Source organism: Eucalyptus grandis, chromosome 2 (genome assembly GCF_016545825.1).
Source record: "Eucalyptus grandis isolate ANBG69807.140 chromosome 2, ASM1654582v1, whole genome shotgun sequence".
In the NCBI taxonomy this organism is placed as follows: Eukaryota; Viridiplantae; Streptophyta; class Magnoliopsida; order Myrtales; family Myrtaceae; genus Eucalyptus; species Eucalyptus grandis.
The window spans coordinates 39546947-39558337 of record NC_052613.1 but is presented as its reverse complement, the minus strand read 5'-3'; the positions used below and the strand labels follow the sequence as shown (position 1 = coordinate 39558337).

Here is an 11391-nt window from a genome sequence, read left to right as displayed (position 1 = left end):
CATTTTGGACCCAATTGCTAAACTTATGGATTTTCTAGCTGGCAGCGGCTCATGAAGTCTAGAGAAACCCAAACGCGACGACACAGGCAAACGGAATAGCGCATTTAGCCCTGGGATCGGTCAATCTGGGCCCTCCGTCCTGACTGCGCGGTGGCCAATCGAAGCATTGGATCATCGCCACCCGCGTCATCGGCGACTCCTGCTTCGCGAACGAAATCCCTGGACAGCCCCTCCGACAGGACCCGAATGACAACAGGGTCACGATATCGGCCCTTCACGCCGATGACCCCCCGTTCGGGTGCCCGGGAAACCTCTCTCTGGGCTGAACTACATGGTTGGCCCACACTTTTGGTTCTCTAGCTACGGCCCAAATGTTCACAAACAGCAAGTTGTCTTCGGGGATCACGTACCCTCTGATGCGGCAATCCCGGACCAACTTTCGCGCGACCGATCGGGATCGTAGGGCGGAGACAGAGCGCCTCCTTTTGTGACGGGTTGGACGTACGGTAGCAATTCCGCGTTAGCTTCATCCGCTAGCCTGTTATCACCGGCGACGGGACTTATCCCGTCCCTCGCCTTTTCAAGCATCCTCGGATTGTTGATTAGCTCGGCCAGGGCCCATTGAATTACGGTGGCCAATGAGTCCGAACTGGCGGTGAATATATCCCAGGATCAGAGAAATTCCAAAAAATGGTGTCTTCTAAATAATAGGAAGAGAAAAACTGACTAGACTTTTTACACATTTATTTATTTGTTTGTTTGTTTTACTAAGAAAATGTTTTAGGTTGTAGTCAGTTCTATTTTATATAGATCAAACAATGGTCTCGATTTATCGACGAGTCACGCTTGAAATAAGATTACTATTTTAATTGTGTTGATTTTTAGTTCTAAATATTTTTACATTTTATCATTATAATGCATCCTACCAATTTTTTTCTGGAAATAACTAACATGGATGTTAACTATCTTACAAGGCACGGCCAATGATGATATAGACTTTTTTTTTTTAAATTTTTCATAATATTTTTATATTTTTAGTTAACTTTTATATTTTCTTTTCTTTTCTTTCTTTTTGTCTTCCCTTCTTTCTTTGTTGGCCTTCAAGACTAGCCAAGGGCTGGTGACTGGCCACAGGAGACGAGCAGTGAAAGGCAACCTCACTAGAGGCTAAGGGTTAATAAGTGGCGACCTTGCCAGGCTTATGCAAGGATCCAATGAGGTTGAGCCTCGCTCAAAGCTAGTGAGAGGCAATCTTAGCAGCCCAGCGAGGTCACCCTTCTCTAGATCCTGGCAAGGTCGCCCCTCACCGATCGTCACCTATGGCCAATCGCTGGCCATTGTCTAGGCCCAACAACTGGCAAAATTAAAGAAAAAGAAAATACAAAAAAATTAAAAATTAATAAAAATTAAAAATTAATAAAAATTTGTTCACATCGGTTTCGCCAGTTATATCACATAGACAATCAATATCCATATCAAGGATTCTCAAAGAAAATTGATCGGATAAACTCAATTGATAAAAGAAAATTGATCGGATAAACTCAATTGATAAAATGTAAAAAGTGTAATAAATTTAGGACTTTTTGAATAATTTTTTGAATGAATTATAAAATCCTTAATTTTCATATCCTAAGTACATTGCCGATCCGTCCTCCCTTGTCAAGCTTTTTTTCTCGTGCATCCTCAATGCGACTATGGGGGCTTGCATGATAATTTGATTGATGAAGGGAAAAGAGAAAATCTAAAACACAAATTCTTTACGGTTATATCTAGGGGTGTCAAGATCCGACCGAAGCGCGAACTGAACTACGAACTGAACTGAACCAAACCGAAAAATTTGATTTTTTCAGTTTGGTTCGGTTTTCGATTCGGTTTTCATCAAAAATCGAAATTTTTTTTATCAGTTCAATTTTTATCGGTTAACCGAACCACAAAGGCACAAACCGAAAACCAAATTTTTTTTTTTTTATCGGTTCTCTCCCGACTCTCGTCTCTGAGTCCTTTCGTGTCTCGTCTTGGCTTTTATCGGTTCTCGTCTGAGTTCTCTCAACGACGATGGCGACGGCAACTACGACGGCGACGGCGGCAGGGACGGCGATAAATCGAGAATCCTTCGTCCCTCTTCCTTCTACGACGGCAACGGTGACTGAGGGGCCGAGCATGTCTTGCGCGCGCTCTGCTCTAGACTAAGGGACCGCCAATGGCTTTAGATCTGTGATGCCTCTTGCTTGCTCAGTGAGCTGGGCTAGTTCAAATCGGTAAGATTCTCCTTTGATCGCTCTGCGTTATCTTCCTCTGCAAAGATCTCTTCTGCTCTTTTTCTCGGTGTTGTCCTTGGGTCGCATGCAGAGGTTATCTGGGTTTTTTTCCTTTTTTCTTGCTTTGCTCCATTTGTTATGTTCTTTGAGATGTTTTCTTGGTGGGTGTCGAGGCGAAGGTTTTGTTTTTCTTCTACGATGCGAACTCTGATCTGTGCTACTGCGTTAGCCCTTAAAACTATTCGTTTTCTGTTTCATCTGCTCCTAATTGGCTTTTGGGTAGGTTGTAGGCAGTGCAATATGTCAAGAACACTATTTCAGACCTTCTCATGAATCGAGTGGATTTGTCACTTTTAGTTATTACAAAGGTGAGAATAGGAGGTTGTCGAGAATTGCTTTGGTGCAGATGATTTACCATCACTTTCACACTTTTTACAAAGAAAACATCAGTTAGTCCGCTTGCTGCCTCCGTTTGTATGTTTCCCAATGAGAATCCTTTCTTAAGGTCTTGTATTGCTGATGATAATTCTTTCTTAATTCTTCATGATGTAAAATTCAGTTCCTTCATAAAAACTAGGGACTCCCCTAGAACATCCTTATGACCTTTAATGATCTCGAATTGATGGCATCCCTTTCTTATAAACAATCATGCTCAGGGCCCCATGGTGCTTTAGTATTGAAATTTTCTCTGCTAATTAATCGACAGCCTGTACATATGATATCTTTATCCATCCATAGTCGAGGACTTACAGCATGAAGTCCCAACAGTCTTTGCCTGCCAAATATAATTTCTATGGCTTTTTTCATACTCTACTTATTTGAAGAACTCCTACCCTATGTTCTTTTTCATGTTCCCATTAGTTAGGCGAGCTCCTAGGTTGTTTGGGGATCTATCCTCTTATCTGTCATACCAAACTTCGATACTGTCAGTTGTCTGTGGAATTGGACTTCTTCTTGAAGTGCAGATCTAGTTGCCTAAGGTGCTTGAGTTAAAAGGAAAAATTGGTTTGGTGTGTATGTCTTATCCAGAAGGACAATATCAGGCTTCCACTTAAGGGAATTTCTAATGGTCTTTTTTGCCACCATTAAGATAGTGAAAATGGACAAGGAACAGATGGATGAATTTGTTAAGCACTTTTAATCAAGGTAGGAGTTAGTTAAACTCTCTTCCTACTGTCAGGCTTTTCTTTTTCATATTGTCAAATGATTAGCTTGGTTGACATTACTGTTCTTGAATGAAGCTCCTAAAGGAAGTGTTCCTCTTATTTGGAATTAGATTCCCCTCTGCCTTGTTTTATGTCAAGTTCTGGGATTGCCTAGATCTCTGAAGAACATCAAAGGGTTATCATTGACTGTATCTCTATCTACAGCTATTGATTGTTTTCCCCCCTAATTTCTGTATTGGAATGTGATGAATCTAGGTGGAATTTCTGGTTTTAATCACCTTCTGAGATGATAGAAACTGAAAAGGCTGGTACTTGCCGATTTAGTTGTTGTATGTGGGATTTCTGATGGAAGTTCTGGGCCGATGCAGGGGGTTGTTTTCTGGTTTTCTTGGTGGGAATTTTTAGGTCCTCTTTCATGTTCAGAGTGCATTTTGCCCCTTCTAGATTCAGGCCTTTGAAGCTTGATCCAGAATATTTTGGGCTTGAACAGTACTTTGCGACGAAAAGTCTGACCTCTTCACGGTCATTTGAAATAGACGCATACCATGGATTTGGCATGGTTCCTCTGGCTGATCTATGAGTACTAATTTCTTGCTAACTTTATTGCGTCATACTTGGGATATTGCTAGGGCCTTTCTGCTAATGATTTGATCCTCTTAGCAACATGGACATCATGTATTGTATTATGATGTAATTCTGCTGCATATTGAATGATTGTCAGTTGCTTGTGCATAAAACAAGTGGGTTGCATGGTATAGCCTTTTAACTAATTTATTGATGACTTTAGACAACTTTTCACATTTGTGAATCTGAAAAGAGTTTCTTTCTACTCAGGATAAGCCATTTGTAAATCTCCTTGTCAAGTCCGTAATATCATTGGCAAAGCCAAATATACAATAAGCGAATCTTTAATTAGTGAATCTAGCGATATAAATAGAAAGAGGCTGAGATTGGTCGCATGGGAATACTTTAAAAAGATAGACAATAGCCAAGATAAAGCCGAATGTCTATATTGTGGGGGCTATTATTGGTTAGTGGGGGCTATTATTGGTTATTCTAGTACTCATGGGACGCATAATCATTTAGGGAAATGTAAGAATTATCCATATGCGAACATGGAGAAAAGACAAAGAAATTCTTCGAATGAATATGTTGGGGTTGGTAGTTCTATTTCAGTTTGTCCTTGAAAATTTGATCAAGATGTTAATCGAAAAGATTTAGCGATAATGTTTATTATTGGTGAACTTGAGGCATTTTGGAGAGTCGTGAGTAGAATTCAACTAAAGTTTTTCATCCCTTCAAGAAACACATTAAGGGACGACTGTTGAAAGAAGTAAATTGAAAAAATATTTTTCCGATACTTCTCAAAGGGTTTGTACACGTGGACTTCATGTCAAAATCTAAGTTACATGTGTCTTACTGCTCACTTTATAGACGTTGATTGAAAATTGCAAGAGAAAATTTTAAATTTTTATCAAATCCCAGGACATTTGGTTGAACATTCGGCTGAGATTATAGAGAAAGGGATTGAAAAATGCTTAACTAGTTAGGGGATCAAAGGCATTTTGTGTATCACTGTTGATAAATTTTTCTGTGCAATTCTCTATCCCTTTACTATTTTATTAATTGTGGTAAAATTATACACCGGTAAGATTTGACCACTCCGTCGTTGCAATATTTATTCAAATTATTTTATTTCCGTAGAATCACCTTTTCACCCGTTAAGTGATATTTTAGCCGTAACAAAACTCATGGGAAAATGTTGTGGAAAGATAGTGACACAAAACAGAGGACCATGACAGAGTCACTCGCCAGTCTTCGTCCCTCTCTCTTTTAGCTCCTCTCCCCATCCGCTGTATCGGTCTGTGTCTTCTAGCTCCATTCCCAGTTCCCTACCGGCGACAAACGAGAAAACAACAAAGGATACAGTTACTATCTTTCCTTTATAGGAAACGTAAACAGCCCTTGACTCCTGTAAACAGATGCAGATTACCTCGAGCCATGGAAAACGCAAAGCTGAACTATCTTTCTCTCTCTCTCTCTCTCTCCAAGTCAAAATCACTCAGCAACCGCTCCACTGTCAATGGCCCGGCGCCGGCGGAAAGTTATCAAATTTGTCGAAGACCCGAAGGAGCGCTCCACAGCGCGCTGTAAAAGGCGCAATGGCCTCCGTAAAAAGACCGAGGAATTCCACACACTCACCCGCAATCCCGTCGCCCTCGTCACTATCAACCCTAAGGGCAAATGCCACTATGTCTGTGAACCCACGATCCCGGAGATGACCTCCACCTACCGCCGTCTTCAGGGCGACGTGATGCGGATGGAGGGTTGGGAAGAGTGGCTGGACTGAGTGGAGAAAGTGTGCGATTCTTGCATGACAAAGGAGGGCTGCGATTCCTGGAGCAGGAAGTGCCTCGCCTTTCTCCGCAAGAGTGGCTGGACTGAGTGGAGAAAGTGTGCGATTCTTGCATGACAAAGGAGGACTGCGATTCCTGGAGCAGGAAGTGCCTCGCCTTTCTCCGCTTCTTGCATGAGAAGTCGAAGGATTTGGAGAACTACCCAGCGGTTAAAACCGGTGCTGATGATGATTTTAAAATTTTGAACGGTGACGAGATCAATTCAACTGAAAAGAATTGCGAGACTACTCCTGCATTTGCGGCTTTCAATGAGGAACGTGTTGATCACGACATTTCGTTGACCTCGCCGGTCGACTTGGCTGCTACTGGCGGTGAAGGCTCGGGAATGGTTTCCAACCCCTTGTGCTCCGATATCAAGGATACTGAGTTGCTTTTCGCCTGCCTTAATGATTACTCAAAAGACCCCTCTATCCAGACTGTGCTGGATTTGGAGAACAACCCATCGGGTAATGCTGGTGCTGGAGTTGGAGTTGGTCGTGATCCTGAAGGTTTAACGAGTTTTGACGAGTTTTGTAATAATCACCTCGAGGACATCACTATTCTTCCTGAGGTCGATGGTCGCAGGACTTTGTTGTAGAACTCGTCGGTCGGCTGTGGAAGCTCGGTAGAGTAATCCTCGCAGCTGTTAATAAGTTTGGATGTATATCTTGTGATAAAAATACGAGTATATGAATTCGGTCAAGTCCTTTATCTCTATCCTCCTCTGTTTCCTTCTCAGTGCATCCCACCCCCTCCGCCTCCGCCACCCCCTCCCAAAAGCCTCACCGGTCATGTGCCAGAGGTTGGCACGTAGCCTCCTCCAAGAGCCCTGCCAGTCACAGCTGGTTCACGACCCCCTTCGCCTCTGACTGTTTCCAAGGTGGAGATCGATCATAAGGTTTGTGCTCGCGTTGCTCTCTTGGCAACTTCTAGGTCTCCGATTGCCTCCATCCAACGAACTCGTCATCAACTCCAACTCCGAGCTGCCGCCGCCAATGGCGTCCTCCGTCTCTGGCATCTGCTCGTCCTCCCCCTCCCTCAGGTAGAAGACGCCGCCAGCCTCTGCCACACAGGAGGGAGTAACAACTAAGTTCTAACCTAGAACCGCCAATTTGCGACATCATGGGAGTCGACTTTTAAACCCTCATTGCTATATATGTGGGGTTTGCAACATCCTGATCTGGCATATTATGAAGTTAACTAATGCTGACTGAATGAACAAGATTGGAATGTTCGATGTATATTGCAATATCTCGGCATTGAAATACGGGGAAAGGAGAAGGGGACGATTCTCTGGTGATTGTTTTGAGTTGAAATGTTCTGGTTCGATCATCTTTTGAGAAACTAGGAAGCACACTTTAAGAAAGCAACAGAAACAAATAGAAAAATGGATGATGTTAACCATTTCTAGTAGCATTGCGACATTGTATCATTGAAGAACTTCACAATAACAAAGCAGCAATGTACCAACATTATCATTGTAACATTCTTCGAAGGGGTTTTTCTTGGGGTTAAGATTCTTTGGAGCATCAGACAAAGGGATTAATCTAATAATTTTTTAAGGAGCATATATAGAAGGTAAACCGTCCGCCCGTCCCCATCCCCAAAAAAAAAAAAAAAAAAAAAAAAAACAGAAAACCGAAAGAGCTAAAAACCGAAAAATCGAACTGAATTTCGGTTTGGTTCGTATTCGGTTCAGTTCAGAAGATTTTTCTAACGGTTCGGTACCCCAAGTTATATCAATTGCACAATGTATAGCGCACGAGTCCTTCCCCTACCGGCACAATGTCTCACAATTAGGAAGTAAATTTTCTGCCTCAATCTCTAAAGCCGTCCCGTCCTTCATCTCTCCGATCAAGCCCCGCCGCTCTCTGCTTCTACAGCTTGAAGGCGTACCTCTCTGATCACATTCTATACATTTTCAGGAGTTGGGTTTGCTAGCGCGTCTCTCGCCGTTGCCGAGTTTTCGAGGATCTGAAACCTCAGGCTCTAGTAATGGCTTTGGCTACTTGCCCTCTCATTGACGAAGTCTTCTCTATCGAGCGTCTCCATCAGACTCCGCACAGACACGACGCTCTCGCTCTGGACGTTCAAATGGCACACAACTTGAGCCCTGCGCAGCGGACAATTAGAGTGGAGCCGAAACCAAGTGTCGATGCAAGCAACATGGAACTTGTGAGCGCAGTTTGGCAAATGCTTCAAACCGCGCACTCAGTGCTGGTGCTTGGCTTCGTCATCTCCACTTACTTCTTGCAGAACCGAGCGGTCGGCAGGTTGTGCAAGGTGAAGGAGTCCAAGCCGTGGCTGTGGAACTGAAGGCCAAAGGGATGGATCGTCCGGGTTGGCGTCATTCAGGAGCTTCCGCCTTGGGGCCCGGTTTCTTGAGAAGGCGGGGAGATGAAACCGTTGCAAGATCGAGGAGTAGCTGAAGAGGAGGAAGACGGTGCATAAGAACACAACCGGGAAGATCACCAGTGGATTTTCGTGAGGAGGGTAGCTGCCATCAAGTGCCGTGGGTGAGATTGAACCAGGACTTGAAGGCATCTTCTGATGGTGAAGTTTGAATCAATTGTATCAATTGCTGCATTATCATGCTCAGATGGCTTACGGATGGTCATCTTCCTGGCTCGCCTTCATTGCGTCGGAATTATTTGTCCCAAGTTCTCTATGCCGCGGAACATTCTCTGAAGCAATGAAGGTTTTCATTTTTGGCCAAGAGTGAACTCACGATGAGTCGATTGCACCGAGGTAACAACAATGCAGTTCGAGTCATGATTATGAAAATCGGCGCATGCATTTGTTTGTCTTTGGTGTAGATGATATCAAAGATACAATTTATAACAATCCAAGATAATGTAAATCATACCTTTTTATCAGTTGAGGTGAACATCAACAAACAACAGACATTTGTATTGGCCATATCGCCTGTCATCGTTTAGACATGAATGGTGCGCACTCACCGCTTGGCTTCTTATTTCTAGAAGCGAAGAGTGACCATGAGATCTTCGGGAGAGTGACGCGTACTAAACAAACTCATGAGACAAGGAAGTTCTAGGAAGAAATGGAAAACTTTAACATCCAACCATCGTCATCTGTTCTATCTTGACAAGTATTCGTTTAAGCAATGTCAAGTAAAAGACCAAGAAATCGGAGCAGCTTTCTGGTCTAAATTCAGAAATATGTCAGCCAGAATCAGATGCATGAGAATTTGATATACTAAGGACACCTCCATATGCACAAACTAACTAGTAGTAAACTACATACCATTCACACCAGGACAAAAAAACAGCGCTATGCATTTACACCTTATACCAGGATTTGCCTAAACAAAAGAAAGAAAAGCCTCCCGTCATTGGAACCTCTGCCTCTTTCCCGCTGGAATCTGATTACCGACACCGCCAACCGAAGGCATTAGCCACCCATGACCCTGATACAAGCCAGCCCCACCAGCAAAGTTCAGTACTGAGGCCGAGCACATATGTGACGACACGCGAGAAACATCAGGATGTGGGGATTGGTTCATAGTTGTCAGCAGGTAGTTGCTAGCATTTGCACCAGTTTTGAGACAAGCATTTGCCAGGTCACAACTTTTCACTGAAACAGGTGGGATTTTGAATTGTTGGAGAGGAGGAGGATTCCGCCACCGAGGTAGCGGCCCTGCCACGAGGAGCGTCTGGAGTAGAGGACCAGCCCCAATCACGGCCTGCAAGAGCCTGCCCTTCTGAGGCAGGGCTTTTCCCTTGACAAGATCATCGATAATGACTGATGCTCGGTCGAATTTAGCATTCACAAAGGAGATCGAACCACTAGTCATAGCACCGCTATATTCCTGACCATAAGGCTGATTGATGAAGCCCATGCTACCGGAATCGACCACGTTAATGTTCGACAAGTCAGGTGAAGAAACCGCATCCAGGAACGAATTCACAGGGGATGAGCCATGCGAGCGGTGATTGTTATAGGTATCGGAGAGGCTGCTAGATTCAGTTAAGCCCGAGTTCGCTTTAACCGGCATGAGAAAGCCATCAGGGTGTTTTTGTTGAGAGAACAAGGATGATATGTCATTGATGCTTTGAGAAGTGAGCTTGTTGGTCAGCTTCTGAAGCTGATCTCTGGCTTCATCTCTTTCCTGGTAAGCAATCTTCAGGAGGTTGACCAGGTGCTTCGCATGCTCCTTGTACTTTTCCAGTTTTTCGCTCGCTTCCATTTTCACTGCCTCAAGCTCCAGGCTATTGCATAGGATCTTCTGCTTCAACTCCTCCATGTTCTGTTGATTCGAAATGAATTCTTTTAACATGAAACCGAAAGTACAGAAAAAAGAAGCAGAAACCAGCTGATCCAGGGAATAGAACGAAGAGAAGAAAGATGCATCTAGACTTTGAATGAAAGACTACGAAGCTATACATCAATAATTGCGGTAAATCAAAACCATTTTAAACAAAGGTAGTTATACCGAACTCATGAAATTTTTTTGGATTTGCACCAGAAAAACTGTTCAAAAGTCTTCGTTGGCAGATACATTAAAAATCATGAAATGGGCCCGCCATAATATATTTTGGATTCTATCTATCGAGGCTTCATGCATTCGCAGGAAATACAGAAAATAGAAAAGCATCGATCTTTGAAGGGGGAAAAATGTGGGGTGGGCTTTACTAGGCTAGAGCCTGAAAAAATCTCAGGTAGACATCAAAGCCAACATGGCTCTTATTAATAGCTATTAAACACTTGTTCAATTTGCAACCAAAAAGGGGCACCGGCAGATCTTCAGGAGAACGAATCACTTCCAATTCCAAGCTCACTACACAGGGAAACATATGCAAGCGCAAGCATTTTGTGTTCATGGAAAACCCAAGAAGAAAGAACGCTAATCATCCCCACGAGCTGTCTGAAAGCGACCTTGGAAAGCAATTGAAGACAAAATTCAATTAAAGGCCGAGAATTCAGATTATCCCAGTTTTAAATCAACGGCTTTCACTCATCCGGGGAACCAAAAGAAAGCAGTTTTGACATGGCGATGGAATGCACGCATGAATCAAATACAAGTCTTTGAATGCCTGAAAGCAAGGACTGTGGAGGAAACACAAACCTCTTGACAACTCCACAAGGAACCCAACTCATCCATGTCTTCCATTGCGACCTTTCACCTTTCTCCTTTCTCCTGTTTGACTTCTCCTATGCAGATAGAGATTCGCAGAGAAGTATGAAGGAAGAAAGGATGGAGGAAATTCGAGGAATTTGGGGAGTTAAATCAAAGGTGACCAGTGGCTCATTTATAAGAAGATGAGGCACATAAGACAAGCGGCGGAGGTGGCTTTACCATAAAGGTCCAGGGAACCAAGTCCACATCCAAGCATGAAATTAAATTAAATAAGGAATGCCCAAAACCTTCCCCATTGAATAAGAAATGGGGAAAGAAAATTCCCAGATTCCATTTTCCACTCTCTGTGAAACATGGAATTTCATTGGAAACCACCCCACTTTTTAAGGACTCTTGTCTCTTATTGCCATAAAAAAGACAAATCATGCCCATAAATGTAGTGCAATCGTGTATATGCAGCTTGTGTATAATGG

At 43.2% G+C, this 11391-nt stretch overlaps 2 protein-coding genes across 3 annotated transcripts; one reads left to right on the top strand and one right to left on the bottom strand.

The window, feature by feature from the left end:
* Window positions 1-1949: 1949 nt before the first annotated feature.
* LOC104432772 lies at window positions 1950-6536 on the top strand. 2 transcript variants are annotated; one of them, XM_010045297.3, is made up of 2 exons: window positions 1950-2258; window positions 3793-6536. In XM_010045297.3, exon 2 carries the CDS (start codon window positions 5894-5896, stop codon window positions 6416-6418), a length of 525 nt encoding a protein of 174 aa, XP_010043599.1. In that variant the 5' UTR covers window positions 1950-2258; window positions 3793-5893; the 3' UTR covers window positions 6419-6536. The 2 variants fall into 2 exon arrangements, with proteins under 2 accessions (XP_010043599.1, XP_010043598.1); XM_010045296.3 differs by having other exon boundaries at window positions 3680-6536.
* Window positions 6537-8869: 2333 nt separating this feature from the next.
* On the bottom strand, window positions 8870-11067 carry LOC104432771. The gene is made up of 2 exons (XM_010045295.3): window positions 10907-11067; window positions 8870-10087 (listed from the first exon to the last, which is right to left on the bottom strand). Exons 1-2 carry the CDS (start codon window positions 10949-10951, stop codon window positions 9170-9172), a joined length of 963 nt encoding a protein of 320 aa, XP_010043597.2. The 5' UTR covers window positions 10952-11067; the 3' UTR covers window positions 8870-9169.
* Window positions 11068-11391: the final 324 nt, after the last annotated feature.